This window comes from Furipterus horrens, unplaced genomic scaffold (assembly GCF_987537825.1).
Source record: "Furipterus horrens unplaced genomic scaffold, mFurHor1.1.pri manual_scaffold_2, whole genome shotgun sequence".
NCBI classification, from domain to species: domain Eukaryota; kingdom Metazoa; phylum Chordata; class Mammalia; order Chiroptera; family Furipteridae; genus Furipterus; species Furipterus horrens.
This window is the reverse complement of record NW_028327172.1, coordinates 9,064,962-9,092,326: the sequence shown is the minus strand read 5'-3', so window position 1 is coordinate 9,092,326 and position 27,365 is coordinate 9,064,962. Positions and strand designations below refer to the sequence as shown.

General features: G+C 51.3%; 1 protein-coding gene and 1 pseudogene across 3 annotated transcripts in view; both read left to right on the top strand.

Moving 5' to 3' along the window:
• Window positions 1–311: 311 nt before the first annotated feature.
• LOC150017735 (centrosomal protein of 72 kDa pseudogene) lies at window positions 312–1,093 on the top strand (annotated as a pseudogene).
• A 2,094-nt stretch (window positions 1,094–3,187) lies between these two features.
• DTX4 (deltex E3 ubiquitin ligase 4) overlaps window positions 3,188–27,365 on the top strand; it is a 28,126-nt gene continuing 3,948 nt past the window's right edge. The window contains exons 1-8 of one of the 3 annotated variants that reach the window (XM_090260939.1): window positions 3,188–3,485; window positions 11,798–12,521; window positions 18,759–18,820; window positions 19,173–19,334; window positions 21,122–21,183; window positions 22,061–22,213; window positions 24,374–24,535; window positions 24,999–25,341. In XM_090260939.1, coding sequence (XP_090117065.1) covers window positions 3,275–3,485; window positions 11,798–12,521; window positions 18,759–18,820; window positions 19,173–19,334; window positions 21,122–21,183; window positions 22,061–22,213; window positions 24,374–24,535; window positions 24,999–25,013 — 1,551 coding nt within the window. In that variant the 5' untranslated portion in view covers window positions 3,188–3,274 and the 3' untranslated portion in view covers window positions 25,014–25,341. Of the gene's footprint in view, window positions 3,486–10,597; window positions 10,891–11,797; window positions 12,522–18,758; window positions 18,821–19,172; window positions 19,335–21,121; window positions 21,184–22,060; window positions 22,214–24,373; window positions 24,536–24,998; window positions 25,342–27,365 lie in introns of those variants that run through there. The other 2 variants (XM_090260931.1, XM_090260945.1) reach the window with 2 other exon arrangements.

Sequence of the window (27,365 nt, the reverse complement as noted above, 5' to 3'; positions counted from 1 at the left end):
TTACTATAGCTGCCATAGCACGAATGACAAATTGGACACATCATTTGATTAAAGATTATTATGCCACTGATGGGTGGGAACAGGAGGCAATTTAGGAGATACAGTTTGAATGCCGAAATGGAATGCCTGAGTTTTTCTGGCATGGTACAGATTATTTGAAATTAGGCTTGTCTTGGCAGATCTAAGAAACACAAATACAAATATATTACTATCATTATTGACATATAATTATAAATTATAATTTCCAAGTACTTATGAATTACAAATTATGATAGCATATCCAAAATACAAATATCTGGCCGTCTGAAAGCATGGCGCCAGTGAGCCCATCGCTGCTGCCGTGTGAGGACAAGACCCGGGAGAAGAGTGGCCTGACGCCCCACCACGACCTGGCTGAACTTTGGTCGCTCGCTGTCTATTCCTGGAACCTACCGAGAAAAGATTACTCACCTAAGAAAGTCTTTGATGAATTTCACAGGTCTAAAATCTTTAGATCTCTCATGCAACTCCTTGGTTAGTCTAGAGGGTATTCAGTACCTGGCTGCACTGCAAAGTCTCAATCTCTACTACGACTGCCTTTCCTCGCTAGCAGAAGTATTCGGGCTCCACTACTTGACTGAGCTCATGGAGGAAGACTTCCGACTGAACCCTGTGGTGAAGAATGAATCTGATTACCGCCTCTTTGCTGTGCACATGCTCCCGAAGCTCAGGCAGCTGGATGACCGCCCAGTGAGAGAGAGAGAGAGAGAGAGAGAGAGAGAGAGAGAGAGAGCGCGAGCGGAAAGCATCCCAGCTGCCTTTTGCTTCAGAGGAATCACTGGACTCCACACACAGCTTACCTGCTCTTTGCAGAGTTGGAAGACCGAACCACTCCAGAACAAAGCGCACTGACCCGTGGGCCAAAAAGTGCTTGGTCATGGACGCTGTTGACGAGGCAGTCCTGAATCTCATTGCCAAGTTTGAGTGGGACTTGAACAACCCTCCTAAGAGGACAAGTTCCAGCCAGAAGGAACAAGAGGATGACTTCCCTCGTTCCCAAGAATCCAGCTGGATTCTCCCTGGTCCTTCTCAACTCCCCTTACATCATTACTGATAGTTTCTGGATCTATACCTACCCAGACCACAAGAAAGTTTGCAGAGTTTCTTTATCCTCTTGGGCTCATGATTAAAAGTAAAAATAGCTCAATAAAATTTAGATTACTTCTTCACCAAGTCTAGTCTTGTTTTTTCCAGGATACTCTCACCTCATTCCTCCCTTTCCTTCATTTACATTGAGAGACTTTTACATTGCCACATACATTCCCATATAACACACATGGGGTTGTTTATTGGGGGTAGAGGGGCGCGGAGCTAAGGTTTGAATACCAATTTCCCCTCTGGCTAAATGTGTAATCCGGGGCAAATGGCGTAAATTCCCAAAGCCTTGCCATCTTGAAATGGGAATAATAACGGCTCTTGGTAGGATTCAATGAGGTATCCTTTACTCCTTTTCCTTTTGTCCTTCAAGTCCCAAAATGTGATGTTCTGGTGAATGGTGTTGATTGAGCTGGAGTGGGAAACTGGCCTTCATGGAGCAGCACTGGGGCTTCTGGAGGCCGTGGTGGGGAGATTTCTGGGCAAGTCCACACCGGAGAGAACGAAGCTCGGAGGGAGCCTCAAGTCTGGTGCTTTTTGGAGGCTCCACGGATGATATTTTTTCTTTTGCTTTGCATTTAGAACTCTGTGAGGAGCAAGGTAAAGGATGAAGGAGATGAGGAAAATACCAATAATGATATCAAGAGTGGCTGTAATTCACGAAAGCACAAGAAAGAGAGAGGGGAAAGTAAATCTTCCCCCTCCCCAAAGATTGTAAGATATTATGAAAATGATTATTTCAAAAGGCTCATAATCCCAATTCCTAATACAGCATAGATTTTTATTTTTCCATATCCTATCCTTCATATCAATGGATTGTTTTGTGTGGCTGCAGCCCCAGCAAAACAAAGTCTGTCTCCTCAGGAAAGAATATCATATATTCCTGATGTCAATCTGCCCTTTTAGATTATTTTCCACATTAATTACTTAAGGCCAAAATAACCAAGTCTAGCTTGCGTCTGTCCTACTGCCTCATTTTCTTGGTCATAGAAATCTTGCAGAATAAATCAATTTAGCAGGAGCCTTCTTGATTCAAGTAACGGCGAAAGAGGCCAGAAAGAGCACGTATGCCCTGGACGTAGACGATATACATCCATCACTCACCCAATCGCTGCCCCCCTTTGGACCGGGTCTCCTTCGCGGCGGTTGGAGTTGAGCCGCAACCGGTGTGCGGTCATCGGCCGGCGCGCGTCGCCTGGAGCCAGCAGGGGGCGCCGGAGCTCCGAGGCGTGGCTGCACCCTTGACTGACAGCTAAGGATGCCCGCGCAGATGAGGTAATACCCCCCCGAGCAAGGAGGGCTTGAGGGTGTGGACGCGTGTGGGTGCGGGTGCGTGCGCGAGCCGGAGACACTGCAGACACTGAGAACGCTGCATCGAAAAAGAAGAAAAAGAAGAGAACTTCATTTCTGGGAGGGAGGCTGCCAAGTGGCGGCCCGGCGACAGCTGCGGTGTCAGGGCCGCGTCATGGCGGGTCTCTTTTCGGCGTCTAGGCACTGGGGTAACCTCAGCAGGCACGGGTTTGCCTTAGCGCCCCGCTTGGGAGGAGCGAACCATTCTGGAAGCGACTGAGCACAGCCGCAGGGAGGGGGAGCTCTCGCCGAGGCGGCGACAGCATTTCGTGCGGCGAAAGGGTGGGAAGGGGGGGGGAGGGAGGGAGGGAAACACAGAGTGTCATTCCCAGCGCGAGCGCGCGGCGAGATCCCACCCGGGCGACTGCAGAGCCCGAGGCGCAACTGGTGCGAGGGCTCGGACCTCGCGTGGCAGGCAGCGCCCGCTCGCGGCCGCCCGGGCTCCGGCGGCGTGCCCGCCGGGTGGCTTTTCAAGGCGGGGGCCTGACTGCGGAGAGCCGGGCTTTTGCATGAAGCCACCCGACCCCTCGGAGCAGCGGCAGCAGCGGTGGCAGCGGCGGACCCCGGCGGCGGCGCGCGGTCGGAGCCAGGCGGCCCCGGTCTTCGGGCCCCGGTGGATGCGCGGCTGGGGGGCGGCCCATGGGCCGGAGCTGAGGCTGCCCGGGGCGGCGGGGCGCGGGGCGAGGGGCGCGGTCGAGGCCCGGAGGCGGCGGCGCAGGAGGAAGCGGAGGAGGGCGGGCGCGCCGAGCCCGGGAGAGGGAGAGCGCAGCGCCGCAGCCCCGGGCTCGCCATGCTCCTGGCCTCGGCGGTGGTGGTCTGGGAATGGCTGAACGAGCACGGCCGCTGGCGTCCCTACAGCCCGGCGGTGAGCCACCACATCGAGGCGGTGGTCCGCGCGGGCCCCCGCGCCGGGGGCAGCGTGGTGCTGGGCCAGGTGGACAGCCGGCTCGCGCCCTACATCATCGACCTGCAGTCCATGAACCAGTTCCGCCAGGACACGGGTGAGCCGGCAGCCCCCGCCCCGCCCGCGCGGCGCGCCCCTCCCCTCCCCGCCCTGAGATCTCCCGCCGCGCGAGCCCCCGCGGCCCACCCAGTCCGCACCTCCCTGCTGTGGTGTCGCCCAGAGATGGTCACGGAGGGGGCGCTTCCTTCTCGTGATCCCCTTAAGATGCCCCCGCCAATAAACGCCCATGTCATTAAGGTCGGCGTTCTGGTTATGCAAACCCGGCTGCACCCCAGCTCCTAATAACTCCTCTTTTACGCCCCCTTTAAAGCATTTGGAGGGCCCAGGTCCTCCCCGGTGGAAATTCTGGGGCCACCCCGCCCCACCAGCCGCCCCTGCTTTGCCTCGGGTACCCTTGGGCCAGCTACATATCCTTCTCGTCACCCGCTCTACTGCCTCTGCCCCTCCGGGGCGGGGGTGCCTTCCCACAGCGGGGTGCTGGGTGTGGGAACTGGGGGAAGGAAGCGGGGATTCCCCGGAGACTCTGGCGGTCGTCTCGAATGGTAAGGGCCGGGCTCCCTGGGAGTGGAGACTGGAGTTGGGGGCTCCGGGGGATGAAGCCGCCTGGGTGCAGTGGCGTTGGCGAGGGCGGCTGCTGGCGCACTCCAAGGGCTGAAGCAACAGGCCAGAGCAGATGGAGAGGAGAGGGGGAGGGACCGGGCTCCGGAATGCCTGGCAGGGAAGCCGCTCCGCTCCCTTTGTCCGCCGAGGAGGAGGCGGATTCCTAAGCAGAAACTGCCCCCCAAGCTTCCTCTTGAGACCCTCGCCTATGAGGGACACTGGACTCCCTGGCCACTAAACTCCCATCTTTGCATGAGAAGCAAGTTGCCCCTGTGGCCACCACAATCCCACTTCGCAGCTGACCAGCCTTCCCACGTCAGGGCAAGGAAGAGAGGCGTCTGGGAGGAGGTCGGGGTGGCGCGTCCAAGGCAGGAGCGGCAGGACAGAGCTGCATCTCTTTGCTGGGCCCAACGTGTCCAGGCTTAGTTGATGACTTGGGACAAGTCTGTTTCCCTGTGGTCTCCTCATGGGGGTCGGGGGTTGTTTCAGGAATTCTGGCTGAGCTTTCCCAAGAGTACAAAGGAGCCTGGAGAGGCAGGTGCGGGGAGGAGGGGCTGCGGAGGAGGGACTGCGGAGGATGCCTGGGCCGTCCCAGAAGGCCGGAGAACAGCTGCAGGAGCTGGGCATCTGGGCCCCCTTGGAAAGCCCCTGCGTCCTGTGTGCTAATTAGGATTGTCATGGGAAAGGGGGATCGGGGATCGTTCCTCCACCACCACCCCCCCCCCACCCCACGTCCCATCTTCAGTCACGACTCCCAACAATCCATTTGCCGACGACTTTGCAGACACTGGTGGAGTGAGTAAACTTTTCTGGGGGAAGGCTTCCAGAAGTGTTATCATCTGGGGGGCAGGATGGGGAGGGGAGTGAATTCTGTTGGGAAAGGGAAGGAGTTGGAACCCAGAGGACTGAGAGGAAGAGAGAATGAGGAGTATACGGGAGATTGAGAAAGAGGATTAAGTGTGTCTGAGGGGGAGGGAATGTAATTGTGCAATTTGGATAGAGGTTGTGGAGGTGAGGGGGCAGAGATGTCAGTTTGGCAGGGGATGGCTGTCTGGAGAGGGGGACAGCTGAGCCATGGAGATGAGACCAGAAAGACCAGCAGTTAAGACACCTTACAGGGAATTCCAGTCCTGCTCAAAAGAAACAGGCAGGTGTGAGCTTTTCTATTTGAAATTAAATCTCTGCAGCATATGGAGGACCACTCTGGTGACATAAAGTTCCCAGCCCTTGTCCCACATTTGGAAAAGGAGAAAGTGTAATCAGTGTTTAGGGACATGGTACGTAGGAAGGGCCGTGGCCTGAAGAACCCTTTCTATAGAAGTGAAGTTCTAGAGAACACTGGGTTGAAGGACAGAAGCTACCTCCCCCAGGTCTGATCACTCTTCCCTGAGGACAGGCTGACCACTAGGTCTGCTTAGTCCAAGGCTAGGCACCAGGCGGTGGCCAGCCTGTCCTCAGGGAAGAGTGGCTGGAGTTCCCCAGATATTAGGCAGAGAGGTTGCCCTGGATCATTTCAAAGCCTGCCTCAGGGTGTGTTTCACATTCTCATCTGTCTCTTCCGCCCCGCACTGGGTGCCGGAGGCACTGGGCTGAATTCCCAGGAACGCTGGGTCTATCAGGGGGCTTCGTCAAAGTAGAATAGAATCTCTGGGTTTCTGGGCTCGGAAACCCCTTTCTCTCCATTCTCCACCAACAGACACAAGTTCCTCTCAATATAGCTCGTTGATGAGGCCGTGACAGGGTAGGAACTTTAGACCACCGTCTCCCAGGCAACCTCGGCCAAGCCCTGGCAATGTTTAATTAAATTACCCATAGTCCCCCCCCTAAGCCATAGTTTGAAGCTGGGAACCAGAAACATCCCCATAAACAAAGGAGAGCTGGAAGTCCCCTGTGTAGAGGCGATTCCTCTCTTTTTTCCTTTGGCCTCTCTGTGTGGGGACATTTCCTGATGTGGGAGCTTTGTGGGGTTTTTTTTTGTTTTGTTTTGTTTTGTTTTAGAAGTAGCCTGCCCTGCCACCATGGGAGTCCTCAGACTCTCAGCTCTCCTGGGTTCCTACTCTATCCAGCCTGTCTCCAGGGAGATGGCTAGGAGGTTTCAGACACACTCCGCTGACTGTTTGCCCTGGGCCCTTCTTCCCCAGACAGCCTCCCAGCATTCTCTGCTGGTCTCCTCTCTGCATTTGGGGCTAGAGAATCTGGAAGAAGGGAAGAGCTGGGGTGAGATAGAGGCAACTGGGGCTTGGCCACTTCCAAAAGCCATGGTTGGGTCCTCTCCACCTACGGTCATTTACCTGGCCTGGGCTGGCCTTCTTCTGTTGTAGGACAGTGCCTGGGCCTTTGTACTCTAGCATCACTTCCCCCCTGTGTCTTCTGATGTACCTGATCACTGCCATCTCCAGGGCCCAGGCAGCAGGATGGGGGAAGACCCTGGCTGGCAGGGGGAGACGTGACTCAGGCTCTCATCCCAGCCTCACTGGCTTACAAGGTGACTTTGAACAAGTCCCTTCACTGCCCAGGCCTCATTTTCCTCTGCAGAATGAAGAACAGGCTTTAGATTTCTCTGGCTCCTTTCTTCCCATCCTGCAGATTGGCATTTGAATGGGTTTGGCCCCTCAACCAGAGAGGATGCTACTTAGAAGCGACATGGTGTGAGGGAGGGATCTTTCCAGTTCAGAGTTTTCTGTGCAACTGTGGCCTCTTTTATGTCTTTCGTGTGGTGAGAGGGTCAGATGGAGAGAGATTAAAGGGTTTGACAGAAGCTGATTTCAGCAAACCCCCCCCCACACACAATACCCTCCATCCTCTGCGAGCCCAGAATCGGAGGAGGCAAAGGTCATGATGACCACATAACAGTTACAATATTAGGGGGTGCCCCAAGCACATTGCTTACACTATCTTCTTTAATTCTCCCAGCCATCTTATGAAAGACCTATTGTTCCATTTTATAGGAAAGGAAGCAAGTTGAAAGAGATTAACTTGTCCGAAGGTTCACAACTAGCCCATGGCAGAGCTGTGGTTCCCAGTGAAATGCCCCCTTTTCTACTCCTTTAAGTGGTGAACACGTATGGAGCACCTCCTCTGTGCAGCCACTGTTGCAAGCACATGGGGTGCAGCAATAACAAACACCTCTGCTCCTGCCCTCATGGAGCATTCTAGCAAGGGTGAGGGACGCTGGGATTTCTTGGGCACAGCAGATGCTCTAACCCAGTGTTGCATAGACGTGGTGAAATGCCCTAGAGACCTGAGGTCATTCTTAGAAAGCGTTGTCTCCCACTTCCCAGAAGCTGAAATATCTTGGGTTTTGGAGTGCGGGTGCGTGAGTTGCCAAGAGAAACTGACTTTCTTTCTGTTTCTTCCCCCCTTCATCTGGTAACATCCTTTATCCCTTTCCCATTCAAGGCTTTTTCCTTGGGTCGCTGCACCTTAGGACCACGTGGATTTGCTCAGAACATCTAGCTCATGGTTCTGATTATAGAAAGGTCCAGGACTAGCCCATTCCAGATGGCATGGACTCTGAGAATAATTAAATCCTACCACCTCTTGTCCCACAACTTCGGTTCTGAGGTCTGCTTTCTGCCTGTAATTAACCTGCTAGGCCTGAACTGAATTCAACATTTCCCCTTCCCACACCCACCTCTTCCTCTTGACACCCTCCTTCCTGTTCCTGGTGCCACCATTTGACTACCTGCCCATGGTCAAATCTTGGGATTCTCTGGTGCATTCTGTCATTCAGAGTCTTACTCGGGTGACAGGCATGATGAGAACTTAGGGTGGCTGTTCACATGCAGATTCCCAGGTCCTGTCCCTGGAGATGTTCACCCCCAGGGGGCTGCAGGGTACTGTATCCCTGGAGATTGTGAGTCAGGTGACCCTGGATGCTCTCTTGGAAAGCATTCAGCTCCTCGTGGTTAAGCCCTACCCACTTCCTCTCTGTAGGGTCCCTCCAGCCTGTCCCCTCCTTTTCATTTTCACTGCCAGCACCTTCATTAATTCTCACTTAGAACCAATTAACAGAGGAGCTCCGGTCTTGTCACCTCTCTGTGTCACAAACTTCACTGGCTCCTTATTGCCTACAAATAAAACCCACCACAGAAGGGCAGTCTAGACCATCTACGCCCTGGCTCTCACCTACCTTTCCAGGTTTATCTTCCTCAATATTTTTATCTTTTCCTCTACACCTGACAAACAGGTGTCCCTTTTATCCTCATGAATTCCCTCTGACCCTCCCCCACCAACTATTTACAAGGTCTTTTCTACTGAAATGCCCTCCTTTGCCATTTCTGCTTACTGAAATTCTCCTTATCATTCAGATCTTATGCTGGCATCCATTTCTTGAAGTGTTCTCCAAGCCATCATTATTTTATCGAATACTTAATTCATATTTATTGAGCCCCCTAGACATTCTAGGCACGGGGGAAACAGCTCTGAGCCAACACCTGGATGCCCACTCTTGTGGAGTTGGGAGTCCAGTGGAGAGAGACAGACATTCATCAAATTAATCACACAATAAAGGTGTAATTGCCCATCAAGATAAATGCTGTAAGAAAAATAGGAATGGGAATTTGACCTGGTCAGGGCAGCCCAGAGGAATCTGGAGGATGAGCAGTGAAGAGGGTTGCCAGAGGGGCTGGAGGGAGGGGCTGGCATTGTGGAATGGCCCCCTGACAAGCATATGGTGGGTAGAGACCAAAGGAGGCTGGGGTGGCAGAAGTGGGGGCAGAGTGCCTTCATGTGAGGTTGGTGGGTGGAGGGGAGCTCAGTCCTGAACTCAGGGGATGTATTGGAAAGGATTTAAACACGATGGGGATATCATCAGATTTTCTGCTGATGTGCATTTCACCGGCACCCTTCCAATAGCTATTTTGCCCCATGAATAGTCATTCACACACCTGTCTTGTTTTAGACTGGAAGCTACTTGAGGAGTGCCTAGGTCTTGGCATTTCTTGCAGCAGCTAGCGGGTACTCAGCAGTGTGAGATAAATGATGAAATGCCGAAGTAGCCAGAAGTCTTTGATCAATCACAGCATGCCACGGAGCCCTCGTTGCTTCCAGACACTGCAGAAGGCACTAAAGTAAAGACCTGCACTGTGGTGTATATGCCTCCATGAGATGTGCTGAGACACTGGTGTACCCCAGACTTCCCCAGGGTGGGGGCTGGGCTGGGAGAACCTATCAGGAAATGGATGGCAAATGGCATAGGGCCTGAGTGATCAGGAAAATTTCAATAGGTAAAAACAGGCAAAGGAGAGCATTTCAGTAGAAGAGATCTGATGGGTTAGTAGGAGAGGAGGTCCAGAAACTCCAAGGGAACTTATGAGGATAAAAGGGTTGTCTGTTTGTCAGGAGTGGAGGCAACACAAACCCAGAGGAAGATAAACCTGAAAAGGTGTGTGAGAGCCAGGGCATGGTCTCCAGGAGTTCTGGGGCCATTCTCAGACATCTCTGGGATGGCTAACAACTGTCGTAAAAAAAATGCCTTCTAAGTACATCTGTGAAAATTGGTCAAGTAAGTGTTATTTAAGCTCTTGAAACTTAATTTTCTCACCTCTAAAAGATGTTTCATTAGATTGTTATGATGGTCATATGGTCTGGGATAGGTGAAGTTGCTTTCTAAACAATGAAGATTGTACAAATATAAGTTATATATAAACTTTCTCTTCCTCCTCCTCCTCTCTTCTCTCTCTCTCTCTCTCTCTCTCTCTCTCTCACACACACACACACAGCATCCCCTGAACTAAACTCCCCACCCCAATTTCTCCATCCTGCTTAGACATATAATAGAAAATTAATTACAATAATAATCACCAACCTTTATTGAGCTTTTTCCATGTGTGACAGGTGTTATTTCAATGCTTTATATTCATTCTTTCATTTCATCTTCAAATTCACCCTTTGAAGTGGCTTCCCTGGGTCTCGAACAGATGAGGAAACTGAGGCTTTGTCACACAGCTGAAAGGGGCAGGACCTCTGCTCTTGGACACAAAGTCTGTGCTCTTTGTTCCCCGGCAAGCTGGCTGCTTAGGAAGGATATGGAAGCAAAGCAGGAGATTGTTGCCTCCCCCTTCCTCCTGTCCTGTTAGCTACCCGCATGTCCCCTAGCAGAGATCCTGCTGCTGAATAGGGGATTGTTCTGCCTCTCCCTCCTGCTTCTGAATGTTGATGTTTTGGGTCATTAAGGGGCTTGAAGATGGGGGGTGGTGGCGGGTTATGACCCTGGCAAAGGCCTGAATAGCCATTGTTCCTTTTCTTCCCCCCTTGAATGGGATTCTGTCCCCAGTCCTGGTATCTCCCTCTGGGTTGGAGGAGGGCTGGGTCAGAGGCCGGAGGAGGGGAGCCTTTTCCCACCACTATGATGGATAGAGCTCAAGATGACAGATGTGGCAATTCTGGCCACCTTGGAGCTCTCCCCAGCTTCCCCGCCCTGCCTTGAGCTGGGCATCTTCAGCCTTGATGAGGATACCCATGAAATGAGCCCTAGTTGGGTCTGAATTCAGGTTTGGGGTGGGTAGGGGAGAAAGAAGCAACAGTTATAGGCTTTGTATTCCCTCTGGTCCTGCTGGCTCACTTCCTCTGTGCTATCCCCCTGCAATGACCCTGGGCTCGACCCTACTCCCACCCCCAGCAAGACTCTAACAATCAAGAAGATTTCTTTAGGAGGGTTTGAGCTTCTTGAAAGAAAGACATTAGATAAATAGAAAATTTTTCTTATGGCCATTGATGTTGCTGCTATAAGAAATGCTGGGAAGTTTGAGAGAGGGCTGTCCACCTGATTTTCCCTTCTCTTCGCACAGTAACAGGCCAGCTCAATTGCCACTGTCGCTGGGCGGCCTTCCTGGATGGAGGTAGAGTCTTCCTCTGCCCTCTAGTTTCCAGGGCCCTCCGTTCTTTCTCTTCACAACCCTAGAGGCAGGAACATTTAGAGCAGCGGTTCTCAACCTGTGGGTCGCAACCCCTTTAGGGGTTGAACGACCCTTTCACAGGGGTCGCCTAAGACCATCAGAAAACACATATATAATTACATATTGTTTTTGTGATTGATCACTATGCTTCAATTATGTTCAATTTGTAACAATGAAAATACATCCTGCATATCAGATATTTACATTACGATTCATAACAGTAGCAAAATTACAGTTATGAAGTAGCAACAAAAATAATTTTATGGTTGGGGGTCACCACAACATGAGGAACTGTCTTAAAGGGTCGTGGCATTAGGAAGGTTGAGAACCACTGACTTAGAGGGATGGGAAGAAGGGATATTTATGAGCACCTACTGGGTGTCAAGGGTTTTATATGCCTTAAGGTAAAGAGAAATCCAGAACCTGGCATAAACAAACGCATAATTGTAGAGTTAATAAGAAGTCACAATAAATTTTCACAAAAACTCGGCAGAGGAGTTATTCTCCTGTTTCTGAGGTGAGAAAAAGAGGCTGAAAGAGCGATATTAGCTAGTAAGTGAACAAACTTGACTGCAGACCAAGGTGTCCCCACTCCAAGCCAGGAAGTACTCCTTCTGGCAGCCAGCACTGTCTGCCACATCGTTTTCCTTGTAACTCATCTGTGTTCATGCTGGTGGGACGCAGACTCCTCCTACAGGGTAGGAATGGGTCTCATTCAAAGCTGATCCCTCAACAGGCAGCCTAGTGCCCCGCACACAGTGAAACTCACGTCATGTTCACCTGTTAACGAAACACAATTCAGTTTCATTCCTTGCTGACCCTGACTCTCCCCTCTGTCCCCCTCTGGCAGGGACCCTGCGCCCAGTTCGCCGAAACTACTACGACCCGTCCTCGGCCCCCGGGAAGGGCGTGGTGTGGGAGTGGGAGAATGACAATGGTACGTGGACGCCCTATGACATGGAAGTGGGCATCACCATCCAGCGCGCCTACGAGAAGCAGCACCCCTGGATCGACCTCACCTCCATCGGCTTTAGCTACGTCATTGACTTCAGCACCATGGGCCAGATCAACCGGCAGACCCAGCGCCAGCGCCGCATCCGCCGCCGTCTGGATCTCGTCTACCCCATGGTCACTGGCACCCTGCCTAAGGCCCAGTCCTGGCCGTCCAGCCCGGGATCGGCCGCTTCACCCCCCGGCCCGCCCTGCTCCTGCCCGCAGTGCGTCCTGGTGATGAGCGTCAAGGCGGCCGTGGTGAGCGGGAGCGCTGGGCCCCTGCAGCCCCCAGTGGCCCGCAAGAATATACCCCCCTCTGGAGCGATCAAGCCCCCCGCACCACCAGGACCTGGGGCCAAGCCACTGGACACCACGGGCACCATTCGAGGCCCGGTGAAGACCGCCCCAGCGCAGCCGATCCAGCGACAGGCCTCCAGCTCGCCAGCGGGGGCGACTGCGGGCTCTTCCGCCAGCCCCCCAGGTGCCAATGGCAAGACTGGAAGGGTGGCCCTGGCGACCTTGAATCGGACCAACCTGCAGCGGCTTGCCATCGCCCAGTCCCGGGTGCTGATCGCCTCTGGGTAGGTGCTTGCTTGGCTGCCTTTTAGCCTTCACTCATTAGCAGTAGCACGACTGATCATCGGGTCAGAGATGGAGGAGGGGCCGCCAGGACTCGAGCTCCCTGTCCTCTTGTCCCACGCCCCTGGCTGCAGGTGGAAGGCAGCGTGGTATGGTCGGAGAGGGGGCTTTGGCCTTTGGGGGCCCAGCTCCATATTCTAATTGAGACTTTGCCTCTTTCTGGCCCTGTGATGGGGCAATCCCTAACCTCAGAGCCCCAACTTCCTGCTGGGGAGATGCTGGCCATCATACCCAGTCAGGACCGCGTGAGGACTAAAGGAGATCACGCATGCCCAGTAAAAGCAGCAACATGAATTGCACTCCCACCGTGTTCCAGTGTGGAGGCTTTATCACCTCGCTTAGTCCTTCATGTGGAAAATGGCATTTTGATCCCATTTTACACATAAAGAAACTACAAGTTCACTTGCTGAAGGGCACATAGCTGATCACGACAGAGACCAGGATTCACACTTTAGGAAGTCTGATGTCAGAGCCAGACTCTTTCTGGCTCTGCGTGCCCCTCCCTGTCCAGCACGCACCATTGTGCCTGGCATACAGTAGGTGCCAAATAAGTGTTTCTTCCTTTCCTCTCGTCTCTCTGGTATGTAGAGGCATGCCTTTTGAATAGATTAACAGCCCCTATTAATGAGTAGTTACCGTGTGCTGGGCACATTCCCTGCACTGTGTCAGTGATATATGTTCTGTGGTTATTGCTTTTTATGATCTTTATCTGCTCAACCACAAAATGGGAGAGTCCCAGGTCCATGTGGTACCCGCTGCCTTTGCCTACCAGTCCCTGATTTCTTATGAGATTGGCCTCTCATAGCCATCCAATCTTCCCTTTCTCCAGAGGCGCCTGGCCCTTCCTTCAGCCCAGGAGCCTAGGCATTAGGGATGGTTTAGAGTTAGGTTGGACACCTGAGAGTAAAATTCAGGCTGCCCAGAGGGTGGTCTCTGCACATAAAGCTTCAGCACTGGGAGGAGAGAAGAAGGAGGGTATACCATAGATCGAGAGGCCCGACCTCTACTCCTGCCTCTGCCACTCGGGTACACCACAGAATCTTCGCAAGGTGCGGTTTCCTCACCTGTGTAATGAGGATCATAATGCTTGCCCTGTCTACCCCGTGGAGTCATCAGGAAAAAGCCCACTGAGGGAGTTTGCTCCATCACAGTTTACCGGCTGCACTCCCCAGCATTATCCCATTCCCATACTCTGTGAGCCAAGAGTCAAGCATGGCACATGGCTCGGGATTAACTCCCCAAGGAGAGCCACATAGCTCATGTGTTACAGAGTGGGGGTTGGAACCTGGCTTTAGTCTCCTGGTCCATTGCTTTTTGTTTGCTTAAGCCCGGCTCCTCATTTATGCAAAAGCAATTTACAAATGGTCATGTGCTGGTCAGATGCATGGGATTTTCATATGACTCCCTCTGAGTGGATAGAAGTATTTGGCAGAGGGGACTGGGTACCGAAACAGTGCCTCCACTCAATTTCTGTACATTGTCACACAGCAGCATCCTGGGGGCCTCTGACACAGTTCAGTGTGATTACTGGCCTGGATGAAAACCCCACCTCCAGAACCCAACTGCCTAGGCTTGAAACCAAGTTCCTTGCTGCATAACTTGGGTCAAGTTTTGCATCCAATGTCATCTATAAAATGGGAATAATAACAGCACTTTCCTTAGAGGGTTGTCATGATGATTAAATGAAATATTTGGTGTATAGATTTAGCACAAGGTTTGACACATAGTAAGCGTTCTGTCAGAATTAGCTGCTATTGTTTATTTTTTATTAATTGCAGATATTTATTGAATAGGCACACTGTAGTTGTTGAACTGAAGTCAAAGCTGAACAGCCTTACCTCATTTCTGGGACCCTTGACAAATGCCAAGTGACCCCATGCCATAATGGAGCGAAAGGAACCCCAGATTGCTTTAAATCCCAATGAGGGCCTCGGCAGCTCTTTATCTCTCTGCTTTATTTCCCCTGCCAGCCAGTAGAATTGGAGCGAGAGAATAGGCTGGAGGGCTGGCCAGCGCAGCTTCAAAAGGGCTATAGAAACAAGTTGATTTTTCTCTGCTCTGTTTTCCTGACAAGGGAGGCCCCTCCCTATCTTCCAGCCCTCTTCTTTTCACCTCTTACCACCTCCCTCAACCCCATTCGCATCTTCTGCTCCAGTCTTTCTTGGCCTTTTAATTGGCGTGTTTATTCCCTTTGTCTGGTATTGCCATCAGCCTTCTGTCACCCCGTGGCCCCTCCCCCCTCCTCTTGCTGCCCATGACCTCTTCAAGCAACTTTCCCACGGATAAAGGAAGCCCAGGGAGGGTGGGAGAGGTGGGATGGAGCAAAGGGTTTGGGGGAACAAAAGACCCCGTGAATTATTCAGAGACATAAGCAGGGGGCTTCTAAAGAGAGCAGAGAGAGGGGCCGTACAGGGGAGGGCAAGAGTCGCCCCTCCGGCCTTCTCCTCTAGAATTGAGGCTCCTCTATCTCCAGTGAGGCCTCGGTTGCTGGAGAGACAATGCCATTGCTCTGCCTGAGGTCTCCTGGGTTGGCTCAAGACTCCAAGGCAAACACTGCTTTTCCGCATGGTATCTGTCTTGGGCTCCCCTTCCCCGCCACCTTGCTTGCTTTTCCCTTTTCTTGGTTTTATATTTTAGGGACAGAAATGAAAACTTGCACCCTCCGTAACGGGGATCAGCCCAACAGCATGGGGGCAGAGGGGGTGTCTTCTGATTGGCCAACGAGTAGTTAGGCGGGCAGCTTTGGCTGCGCCAAGTGGCAGCAGGGCTGCTGGCTTCTAGAAGGAGGGCTCAGGCATATGAAGCCAGCTATGGGCTCCGTGGGCCGGTCCCCTGGTTCTCACTTTAACCGGTGTCAGTGGGGGAGGGGTGGCTACTTGTTGCCAGCTCAACAATTCTCTGTACTGTCCAGCCACTGGACTTGACACTTTATGCTTGAGATCCTCAAGAACCTGAGAAAATTGCAATATTGCAGCAGGAGAGGACTGTATCAAGCCCAACTTCTTATGGTTGGGCAACAAAAATGTAAATCATCGTCCAGATTTGTGTAGGGCTTAGCTATTTACACAGTATTTGCTCTAGACCTTTTATCCTTACAGGGACCCCACAGGACAGAGATGTAGGGGAGCTTGTTTACTCAGATGTGGCCAACAAGTGCAGAGAGGCTGTGTGGCCCTCCCAAAGGCACATGTTACTGCACAGCTGGACTGGAAGGCGGACTTCCTGGCCCCCTGGGGGGAGGGGCTCCTTCCTCTTCACCCTTCTGTGTTTCATAAAGAAATATCCCCTTCCTCTCCAAGCCCCAGTGCCACCCAGAGCCTAGTGACAAGCCCTTCTGCCACGCTGTCTCCTTCCTGGCATAGTGGGGACACCCACCTCTCCTACAGTATTCACAGGAGTCCCTGGCCCCAAGTGCAGACCCACCCTCTCTTCAGACCTTGCCCCCACCCCAGAGTTCTTGGGCTGCCTGGGGGTGTGTGCTCTGCCTGTTGGACTATTTCCTAGTTAAGCAGATTGGGTGTGGAAACCTGCCAGTCCAGTTTGCGGAACAAAGGTAGCTTTTGTCACCCAGACCACAGTGCTTATCAGCAGGAGCGGGGGCCTCGGGGTGGTGAGGGGGTCAGGCAGGTGTGGGGAGGGGGCCGGTAACTGTGCCCCCTGGTGGGGAGCAGGGGACAGGCACACGAGACCAGACCTTCACTCCCAGCCTCTCCACAGGGCGCCCAGGGAAGGAGGCGATTCAGTTGCGGGTGGAGAACCCAGGACTCAGGCTGCTGTTTCCAGTTCTTAGGTACTAGAACGGGGTATTGTCAAGTCTCCCTGACATTTTCTAACCCCAGGCCCTCACAGGCTTACAGATAAGCAAATTGAGGCTCAGGAAAGTTAACATACTTCGTGAGGCATGACTGGCAGGATTTCCTGACTCCCCATCCACCATACCATGCCCGGCCCCATGGGGCAGGTCACAGGGTCCAGAATCTGGTCTGTGCCTCTTTTTTTGGCCTACGTTCCTTGTTTTGGATACCCCTCCCCCATCTGAGTTTGATTTATCCTGAGGAGAGTTTCCAAGGAAAAGTAGCCTTTGGTGGCCTGCTGAGATAAAAACACTGCCACATCTGTTATTTCCACATCCTTATCACAACCCTAGTGCACATGTCATGGTCCCTAGGAAGGCACAGAGGCCGTGGAAGACTCAGCATAGCAGGGGGATCACCCCTGGGCATGTGGGGGACAGGCAGACTCACTGCCCAGCTTTGAGGTCCCTCCCAGCTCTGCTGCCTCTTAGGCATGGGTTTATTCCCTCCCTCTCTGAGCTTCACGTTCTCTGTCTGCGGCATGAGGTGACGGGTGACAGAGACATAAGAGCACAGTGTTGTGAGTGGCTAACGCAGGGCTTTAGAGCAGGATTGCCTGCATTCAAATCCTTACCTGTGTGATCTTTACCAAGTTTGCTTAACCTCTCTGTGTCTCAGCTTCCCTGCCTATTAAAATAAGGTTGATCATAGTAATAACACTTCTTGTATAGGTTGTTGGAAGGATTGGATGATTTATATATAAGCAGGGAGAACATGCCCAGGATGAGGTAGGCTTTGTGCATGTTAATGGTTACAATACATGGATGAAAGCTCATGGGCTGTCCTGTTCATGGCCGTGTCCCTGGCTCAGTATGAATGGACAAGTAAACAAATAATAAACAAAATAAGTAAACACATCAACATGCTCTTTCTCCCTCCTCCTGTTTGGCCAGCACCACCCTACCTGCATAGCAGAAACGCCAGCTTCTCAGGCTGCCTGGCTCCTGGGGTCCTCTGTGACCCAGTCCATTGACCTCTCCAAGGCCACATCACCCTCTAAGCCCAGCTGTGGAAGCCGGGGTGGTGGGGGTGGTGGGTGGGAAGTGGCGCAAGAACTATCCCCACATGTCCTCTCTTTTTCGAGGAGTTGGCGCAGTGGGAGGCCGCGTCCCCCCCCCCCCCAGCCCCACCCCCCACACCCACCCCCGGCAGCTGTGCCGTCTCCTCTCCAGCTTGGCCTGAGTTGCTGGGAGAGGAACTGAGAGAGGAGGAGGCTTTGCCTGATATTTGTATTTCCCAGGGAAAAGGAGAAGTGACAGCTGTTAGAGCAATGGTTTCCAAATGTTGGCCTGGTGACTGGCTGCCTCTGCATCCTCTCTGCAGAAGCGCATAAAAAATGCAAGTTCTTGAGCGTCGGCCTGCGAGCCAAGTGTTGCTGGTTCGATTCCCAGTCAGGGCACATGACTAGGTTGCACGTCAGGTCCCCAGTTGGGGGCGCGAGTGAGAGGCAGTGATGTTTCTCTCCCTCTCTTTCTCCTTTCCCCTCTCTCTAAATATAAAAATAAATAAACAAACAAATAAATAAAAAAATGCAAGTTCTTGCACCCCGAACTGAGCCTCGAGCTCTGGCTCTCTCAAAGCTTCTTAGGTGACTGATGCCCACCCAGATTTGAACATGTTTCTTTATATTTTAATTCCTTCTGAAAATATTCATTGATTCCCTACTAGTGTCAGCCTTCTGAACAAAATGAACAAAGAAATTCATCCTTGTAGACCTTAGCTTCTAGAAGGGGAGATAATAAGCAGCAACTTATTTTAAAAGATGATAAGTTCTATAGGGAAAAGAATACAGCGGTGTAAGAGGGTTTGGGGCTCTCAGGGCAGGACGGGTGAGTGGGTAGCCGTGTTAAATAACATGGTCTCAGGAACCTCACGTGGCAGGTAAGATGTGAGCCAAGAGTGAAGGAGTCATAGGAGGGAGCCAGGAATATAACTGGTGGAAGAGCATTTCAGGAAGAGGGAACAGCATATGCAAAGGCTCTGGAGTAGGAGGAACAGCTAAAGCAAAGAGGCAAGTGATATGTGGGAGAACAGAGAGAGAGGAGGATTGGGGTGAGGCATGTGGGCAGAACATGTAGGGCTGTGGACATTGAGTGAACTAAGGAGTCATCCTGAGTCTTAAGGTTCTGAGTGGAAGAGCAACATGGTTTGAAGGTCTCCCCTCTGGCTGGGGTGCTTAGAACTTGCTGTGCCTTTAGTAGGGTGATTAATTTCTATAAGAAAGGGGAAGGCTTCGGTGGGTCAAACCTTTGGGTCCCAGCACTGGGTCATTTTGTCCCACTTGTCAAAACCAAACCTTAATGCATCTGTTCTCTCTTTCCACAGGGTCCCCACTGTCCCAGTGAAGAACCTAAATGGGTCCAGTCCTGTCAATCCTGCCTTGGCAGGTAAGAGAGACCCTGCACCGGTCTTGCTGAAGGTAGAAAAATGAAAGCAACAAAATAGGTAGTGAGCATTTGTAAAAGAGAATTAGGATGTTAATTAAAACAAATGAGGATTTTAGGAGTTGTCTCAGATGAGCAGGAAGAGCTTGGGGAGAGTTGATTGTTAAAAGCAGAGCGTGATATTGAAGATGAATGAATGAATTGGTTTCTGGAAAAAGCAGAGGGTAAGCAGAGAATCTGTGAGCTATGAGAACTCTGGGGAGAGGAGGAGAGGAGGTTAATGGGGAGGGAGGAGTGAAGGGATGTTGGGGACCTCACTCCCCAGTCCTCCCTGACTCATGCTCTGCCCTTCTAGGCATCACGGGGATCCTCATGAGTGCAGCGGGGCTGCCCGTGTGCCTCACCAGGCCACCAAAGCTGGTCCTCCACCCACCCCCCGTCAGCAAGAGCGAAATAAAATCCATCCCAGGGGTTTCCAACACAAGCCGCAAGACCACGAAAAAGCAAGCCAGGAAAGGTATCACCCTCCTTATTTTATGAGGGACTGGGAGTCACAGCCTTGGCCCCCGGCCCTGGCTCTGCCTGGATCACTGAGAGTCACCCCCATGGCTTACCCTCTCTGTGCCTTAATTTCCGCCTCAGCTAAGCAGGCCAAACTCATGCTTGTTCTGATGACCGTACCAAGCTGGACTGTGTATGGATCCGGTGAAGACACCTTAGGAAATGTAACAATACAGGGCAGAGTTACAGAAACACAGAAAAACACGAAGTGAGACACAAATAAAATAGGTCACAGAGAAAGATGACCTTGGCATTGGAAAATCCCAACTTCATCACTTGCAAGTCATGACCTCAGAGGACCTATGTTTTCCCACCTTTCCTTGGGGTGAAAACAGTCATGATCTGTATCCTCCAGGTGTGCCCTGCAATGCATCCATGACAGTTGGGAGTTAGCCACTGTTTTGTGTCCCACTCAAGCTGCCAGCTGCTCTGGCCACTTGAACCCTCTTCAGGAGCTCCTTCCTACCTGCCCACAATCCCAGGAACCCTGCCTCAGCCCTGTGGCGGGGCTTTCTGGTCGCTGATATTGGTGGCTAAAGGTGTTGACTGTCACCCTTAAGCCCCCGCCTTGCAAATGTGTTATGAAGTTTCGGTTTGATTGCATGTACGTTGCACTTAGCCCAGGGCCTGGCAAGTATTAGGCTTGCCATTAACGGACGCTTAATTCTTATAAGAGAAGCGGGACAGTGGGAAGGAAGGGCCGGCATCCAGCTTTGGGCTGTTGCCTGATCCACTTCCTCAAACCCTTGCCCTACTTGTCCAGTTTATCAGAATGTCTCTGCTTAAATGAACTCGATTGCCTTGCTCATTATCTGATAGGAAATGACAGGATTTTCCACTTTCCCCACTCTTCCTGTTATTATTAATAGCCCATATCGGATCCTTAGCTGACAATGTGCTGAAAGGGCTGTATGTGTCCATGAGCTCGTTTAATTATCAAAACTGCTCTTGAGTAGGGGCTATTGCTCTTCTCCCTCCTATGAGAAACAGAAACTAAGGGAAGTTAAGAGGCCCTGACCCTTCTTTCCTTCTATGCCGCCTTGTAGGGCCGTTTAGTCTCATTTCCCTGCCTTCAGGCTGGGCTGCCTCCAATCAGTCCAGTCCCCAAAGAAATTCCAGAATCACCGCACCTGTCAGTGCGCTTCCCGTCGGCCTTTGCCTGCTGCAAGGCTACATCTGTGGGCAGTGGTTGCAACGCCAACAACCGGGGAAGACCCTTCTGAAACCGTGGTCATAACTTCCTGGCTTCCTGTGAAAATAATATCAGTTTGATGCCACATTATAGATCGAGACAGTACCTGGCACATTGTAAAATAAATGTGATAAGCCTACCTGACCTTTGTTTTTTTAACTTGTAACAGTGTGCAGAGGGCTTTTATTTCTGCTATCTGATTTCTTTGTGTGGGCAGATCTAGGCTCTTTGAGTATATGGAAGAGAAACCCACTCAGTCTTTCTCAGTAAAAAGTGGGTTTGTTGCAAATAGGCAGGGGGGGGGGTGTCAGGGAAGTGATTGATGCAAGAGGTAGACAGGTGGGACCACCTCCCACCTCCTCAGACCACCTCTCTGCCTCGACTACCCCGAGTCCCTTTCAGATTCTTAAACCCCATTGCAGCATGAATTCCTTCCCTTGCCTGCTTTTGGCCTGGCTGATGAACGCTCCTCTGTGGTATACCCAGCTTGGGGAGGCTGTTTGATCCCCTGTCTCAGTCATGGTGGTGTCCTGATCATCCTGTCCCCACAGGTAAAACCCCAGAGGAAGTGCTGAAGAAGTATCTGCAGAAAGTCCGCCACCCGCCAGACGAGGTGAGTGCAGGGCACACAAGACAGGGCTCACCTTCTCCATCACCCGCCAGCCTTTCCTCCACCAATGCAGCGGGAGCTGCTTTCTAAGTCTTGGCACGTACAGAGCTGGTCAGAACAGATGCTCACCTGGGTGGGCTCCAAGGTTGGTGGTCCCAAGCCGCAGCTTCAACTCTCCCACCTCCCCATTCAGCAAGGAGCTGATTGATCCTAAACTACCTTTACCGGACAGTCTGAATTTAAGAAAAAGAGAATGATAAGGAAGGAGAACTGACTTTTAAATGGACTGAAGATCAGGGGTTCTCAACAGGAGGCGGTTTTCCACAATATGTGGGGAGAGGCCAGGGATGCTGTTAAGCACCCCCCAAATGCCCAGGACAGCCCCTGCGGCAAAGAATTTATCCAGCCGCTAATGTCCGTCGTGCCAAGGCTGAGAAATCCTGTTGTAGGTTTCTTTAAATAGCAGTTCCTCTGGTGTACTAGAATTATAATTCCTTTAAAACGATCAGCTTAAATACAGCTTATCAATGGGTCTGTCAGCAAGCATTCGTTTGCTTCACAAGCCACTGAAGGACACCCAGGAAGGATGGTGTATCATCACAGCCCTCAAGGAGACTGTTATTTTGTTGGCCAGCCCAAGTTAACACGTACTGCCACCAGGAGTTATTTCGGGAATTCTTCTGTTGTGTGAAGCAAGACACAACTATATTTAGACTCCCAAAGGTGCGGCTACCCTAGTTGGTGGGCTTCCTAGAAGAGGAGCAGTGGCCGCTCCCCTGACCTCTGATCATTGGGAACCAACATGGGGGTGCTGCCATCTCCCAAGCTGGGGGAGGCTTGACGGCCTCTCTGCTTTGTGCCCTGCCCCCCCCCCCCCCAGGACTGCACCATCTGTATGGAGCGCCTCACAGCCCCGTCGGGCTACAAGGGCCCTCAGCCAACGGTCAAGCCTGACCTGGTGGGAAAGCTGTCCAGGTGCGGCCACGTATACCACGTCTACTGCCTGGTTGCCATGTACAACAACGGAAACAAGGTGAGTCCCTGGGGGTGTGCCCAGGTGAGGTGGGAGCCTTACAGGCATCCCAGGGCGGCAGGGGGGGTCCTCTTGGCTGTTCTCAGCAGGGCCCATCCTCTACAAAATTATAATGTGGCAAAGCTCGTCTTTGCCTTTCCTTCGGGCTATGCTACCCAATCTCCCCAATCTCTACCTGAGGCCCGGTGGTCTGAGAGGTATAGACTTCTGTCCCTGAGGCTTTGGAGAGGGGTGGTCCATTGTCACGCCCATTGCTGGGTAAAGCAGGCCCCCATCCACGAGGGAAAAGGAAGTTCTCAGCACAATGCTGGGCCCATGGTGAGCGTCCATTCACACTGGCAGAGGTGGGTTTCCCAACCAACCTTCCTTCCTTCGGTTATAATTCATTTTCTTCGGGTGTTTTCAAAACACCCTTGATTGCTCTTTCAGAGGCATTAGGGACTGTTGCCAAGGTCTACCAGGTAATCCCTTAAGGTCCGCCTGCTGGAGGCAGGGAAAGCTGAGATGCTCGTCTTGTTCATTACTGACCGTGGTGCGAGTATTCCCTGGTTAGAGCTGGTTTCTGGGACTCTGCAAATGTCCCTGGATGGTAACTCTCTCCTTAGAATGTCCCAGCTTTTTCTAAGTCCTTGACTCTTCTAATATTCTTTTGTGTACCTGGAATAACCTACATCGCCCATCTGCATGAATTCGAACTCTGCTCATTTTTGCAGGCCCAGCTTGGATTGAGTCAGAGTCTGAGATTTCCCTGATCTCCTCCAACTTCTTACTCATCCAAAATAAATGTCTGGCTTTGAGGGGGCTTCCGTGTGCCTCTCTTACCGTGGGGAAGAGTAGAGGCAAGAGAGGCAGCAACCCAAGACTAGACCCTGGCTTAGTAGCCGAGTGACCTGGGGCAAGATTTTCAACTCCAAGATTTTACTTTCCATCTGGAAGATTGAGATAAAACAATACCGACTTTATAGGGTGATATTACAGTTATGATTAAAATTGATATCTCCTTTGTATTAATGATAGACTAGAATTCTTTTCCTTCATCTTTATGTATCCCTATGATTGAATTTACCAAAGCCCTGGGGATCTTTCTCAGTGTCTTAAAAAGTGCATGTTCAATCACTGATGGATGATGCATATCTGGACCCTGTGCACACTTTCCTAACCCTACAGTAAAAGGTTTCATAGGGGCTTTGCATTTTCAGAGGTTTTTTGGGGTTTAAAGGGGTTTCCTAACATATTCATTCCCTTTTTGATGACTGTATTCAAGAATAATCTAATACCTCTTTGCATTTATTTCCATAGTGCTTCTAAAATGTTTCTGTAGACACTAGCCTTTATTCTCTCTGACACTAAGACTTGGAAGCAGGGTTGTTGTGATTGTTGTTGTTGTTAATTTTATTTACACAAATGAGGAGAGAAAAGGGCCCAGAGAGAAACAGAGTGATGCGCCCAAGGTCATGAAACAAGTTAAGGCCAGAACAGAGAGTGGGACCTGACTTCCTGACCCCAAGCCTTGAGTTCTCATTCCTTGATCACATGGAGTAATTGCCCTGAATACAAGCTATGCCTTTAAATGAGTAGAGAGCAAACTGAAATGTCCCTAAATAGCTCTGCAGAGGATCCCCGCCTTCCTTCCCCAGGAGACGCGGGTGTCCTGCAGGGCTTTGGTCCCAGCTGTGCGACAGCACTTTTTACACCCGTTGCTCCCCGCACTCTCATGCTTCCTTCCTCTCATTCCCTTTCTCCTTGCACGCCCGGGAATAGAACTTACTGTCCAGGCTCTTGTCCCTCCCCACCAGGTGACACCTCGCCAGGCCCTGCTGTGAAACAGTGACCCCTTACATTACTGCAGCCAGAGTCCCCCCACGGCACCCCCGACAGAGTGCGGTGCAAAGCCAGGCCTCCTGCTCAAGGACAAGGTCTCTCTTACAAGTCCCTGAGTACGGCATATGGGGCCGTTTGTGCAATTTACCGCCTGTTACTTTGGGGAAAGCAGAAACGACCTTGGTAGCCCAAGCAGGGGGCGGGGGCAGCTACGGTCTGGTACTCATTTGGGTGCCTTTTGTCCCCAGACCCTTTATCTCTGGCACCTTTTGGGGTTGGGTGGGGAGGTCATTATTGAAATTGTTTCCTGATCTGGTTGTCCTCGCCTTGTCCCCTCAGGATGGCAGTTTGCAGTGTCCAACCTGTAAGACCATTTATGGGGTGAAGACAGGCACCCAGCCTCCAGGGAAGATGGAGTACCACCTCATCCCCCACTCCTTGCCTGGCCACCCAGACTGCAAAACCATCCGGATCATCTATAGCATCCCCCCGGGCATTCAGGTGAGCCCCCCTGGGCCGTTGACCGTGACTGTTGTAAATGTTTGTCCATAAATGTTTGTCTTAGTCCATTCAGGCTGCCGTAGCAAAATACCACAGATTGAGTAACTTTTAAACAACGTAAATTTATTTCCGGAAGAGCTGGGAAGTCCAAGTTCAAGGTGCAGGCAGATTTGGTGTCTGGGGAGGACGCTCTTCCTGGTTTATAGACGGCTGTCTTCTTGCTGTGTCTTCCCAGGGTGGAAGGGGAGAGAGGCTCTCTTATAAGGGCACTAATCCTGTTCGTGAGGGCTTCACTCTCCTAACCTAATCAGATACCAAAGACCCCCACCTCATATACCATCCTGTTGGGGATTAGGTTTCAACATATCAGTTGTGGGGGGACACAAAGTTTCAGTCTATAGTATCCCACCCTTGCCCTCTCAGAATGTACATCCTTCTTGAATACATTATTCCATTCCAACAGACCCAAAAGTCTTGACTCATTCCAGCATCAACTTTCATTTCTAAGTCCAGAGTTTCCACTAAGCATCACCTAAACCAGGTGTGGGTGAGACTCCGGGCACAATTCATCCTGAAGCAAATTCTTCTCCGGCTGTGAATTTGTGAAACCAAACAAATTATGTGGTGGAGCCTCGCTCGACACCAAAGCTGCCAGAACCTTGATCTTGGACTTCCCAGCCTCCAGAACTGTGAGAAATGATCATCTGGGGATTAAAAGCCACCCAGTGTGTGGTATTCTGTCACAGCAGCCGAAGCTGACTGCGACAATGTTAGACCCCGAAAAGTCCCCTTCCCGCTCTTGTCCTCCCGTCTATGGGGTTAGACCCACCTCTGCTCTCCACCACTGTTCTGACTTTCCTGTGTCTCCTTCCCAGGGTCTCTGCACACACGCAACAAAGACTGCATCCACTCCTCCCATTTTTACACGAAGTGTGACATATTAGACATATTGTTCTGCACTCCGCATTTTCAGTTAACAATATAGTCTGTATACCTTTTCATGTTCACATGAAGGGAGCTTCCCCATTCTTTCTTAGCTCTGTGCCATAATCCATTGTGGAAAGCTGCCGTAATTCATATTCAACAGTCTCCATTTGATGGGCATATGGATTGTGTCCAATCTTTTGCTACAACAAATAATGCTGTAATGAATAACCTCGTACGCATGCGAGTGTGTCTGTAGAATAATTTTCTAGAAGTGGAATTTCTTTGTCAAATGGTATTAGCATTTGTAATTTGATAGCGATTCCTTGGCTCTGATTTTTGCGGGCATTTCTTTCCTCTTTTGATTCTTTGAAAGACAATCCTAAGGAATAAACTGAACGATTTTCCTGGCAGTATATAAAGATGGATTCCTTCGTCACACATGGAAGCAGATTCTAAGTGCTTTCGGGTGCTTACTGGATTCATTTCTTTAGAAAATACTTATTAGTACACCCTCTCTTTCCCTCTCCTCCTTGCATTTTTGCATTTTTTTTTCTTTCATTTAATAAATGTTTGAGTATGAATTAGGGGCAAGGCATGTTCTAGGTGATGGAGGAACAATGATGAGCAAAATACACAGTCCTTGCTCCCTTGAAGTCCCCATTCCAGCAGGAGGAGGAAGATAATAAAATAAACAGAGAAATGAACAAGGCACTTCCAAATAGTGGTTAAGTCACGTGAAAGAAATAAAACAAGGATATGCAATAGCCTGTAAAAAAATTGAATTAAAAATATGGTACTTCTTCAAGGGACTTAAAGAAAAAATAACTGTACATCACTAAGCTCCAGAGCAAAAACGGATGTACACCATTTATAAAAGCTATGGGAGGCTTCCAACTGCTGGCTGATCCTCACGAGCTGGAAACTTTGGACAGCCACTTGACCCTCCTGACTCAGTTTCCTTATCTGTGCGGCAGGAAGCTCATCTGCAGGGAGTCTGCGTGCATATTGTGGTACTGGGCACAGCATTTCAGTGCTCAGTCCCCGGCCACCATCATCGCTGGGGTATCTTACTTTAGGGGGTAAGGCAGAGGGCCTGCGTCCATCTGGCTGGGAGCCTTGCAGACTTTCTTGTGCAGGGCAGCTGCTAGTGGAGCCTTGAACAACATCAAGAACTGGAGAAAAGAGATTTTAGTAGGAAGAGACGACAGAGTCCTAGAGGAGAGAACGTGAGGATATTGAAGGGCCATAAGGAAGTGTTTCATCTGGGGCCTCCCCGGTTAAGGTCCTGATGTTACTGCCCTTTCTCAGCCCATGGAAGCCTGGGCTTCTGTGAGGAGTTGAGACCTTTCAGGCTCCGCCTTTACTGCAGAGAACTGTCCCCTGGGGGAGAAACTCTGAGGCCAAGTCGTGACTGCTTCACTTAGCAATGCGCCAGGAGCACGCAGCCTTGCTGGGTCAGCGCCAGGCAGGCTGGCTGCTGTGCCTCTGCCCGCTGCACCGCGGCATGTCCCAAGCATAAGAGGGACAGGCAGCCCTGTGCTAGGAACTGGCCCGTCAGCCAACCAAACCTGCCTTAGAAGCCATGGCCGTGGGGATGCTGCACAGGTGGAGTGATCTCGTAGGAATAGGAAATTCAGGCCCTTCCAGTCCTGCTTCGCCAAGAAGTCACTGTCGCACTTTCGGCTGGGAGCGACGATTCCCTTCGCCGGAACGCCACTGCACGTACAGTGCCTTCCAATCTGCAAAGTCATAGGTGTTCCCGAACCGCACTGGGAGGGAAAAACAAAACTAAATCCCAGAACTCTAAAATCATTTTGGAATCATTGTCTATAATAAAAGAAAATGAAAAAATGTGTGTTTCCTTGCAGTTCTGCCATTCATTCATACATTCACGCACTCACTC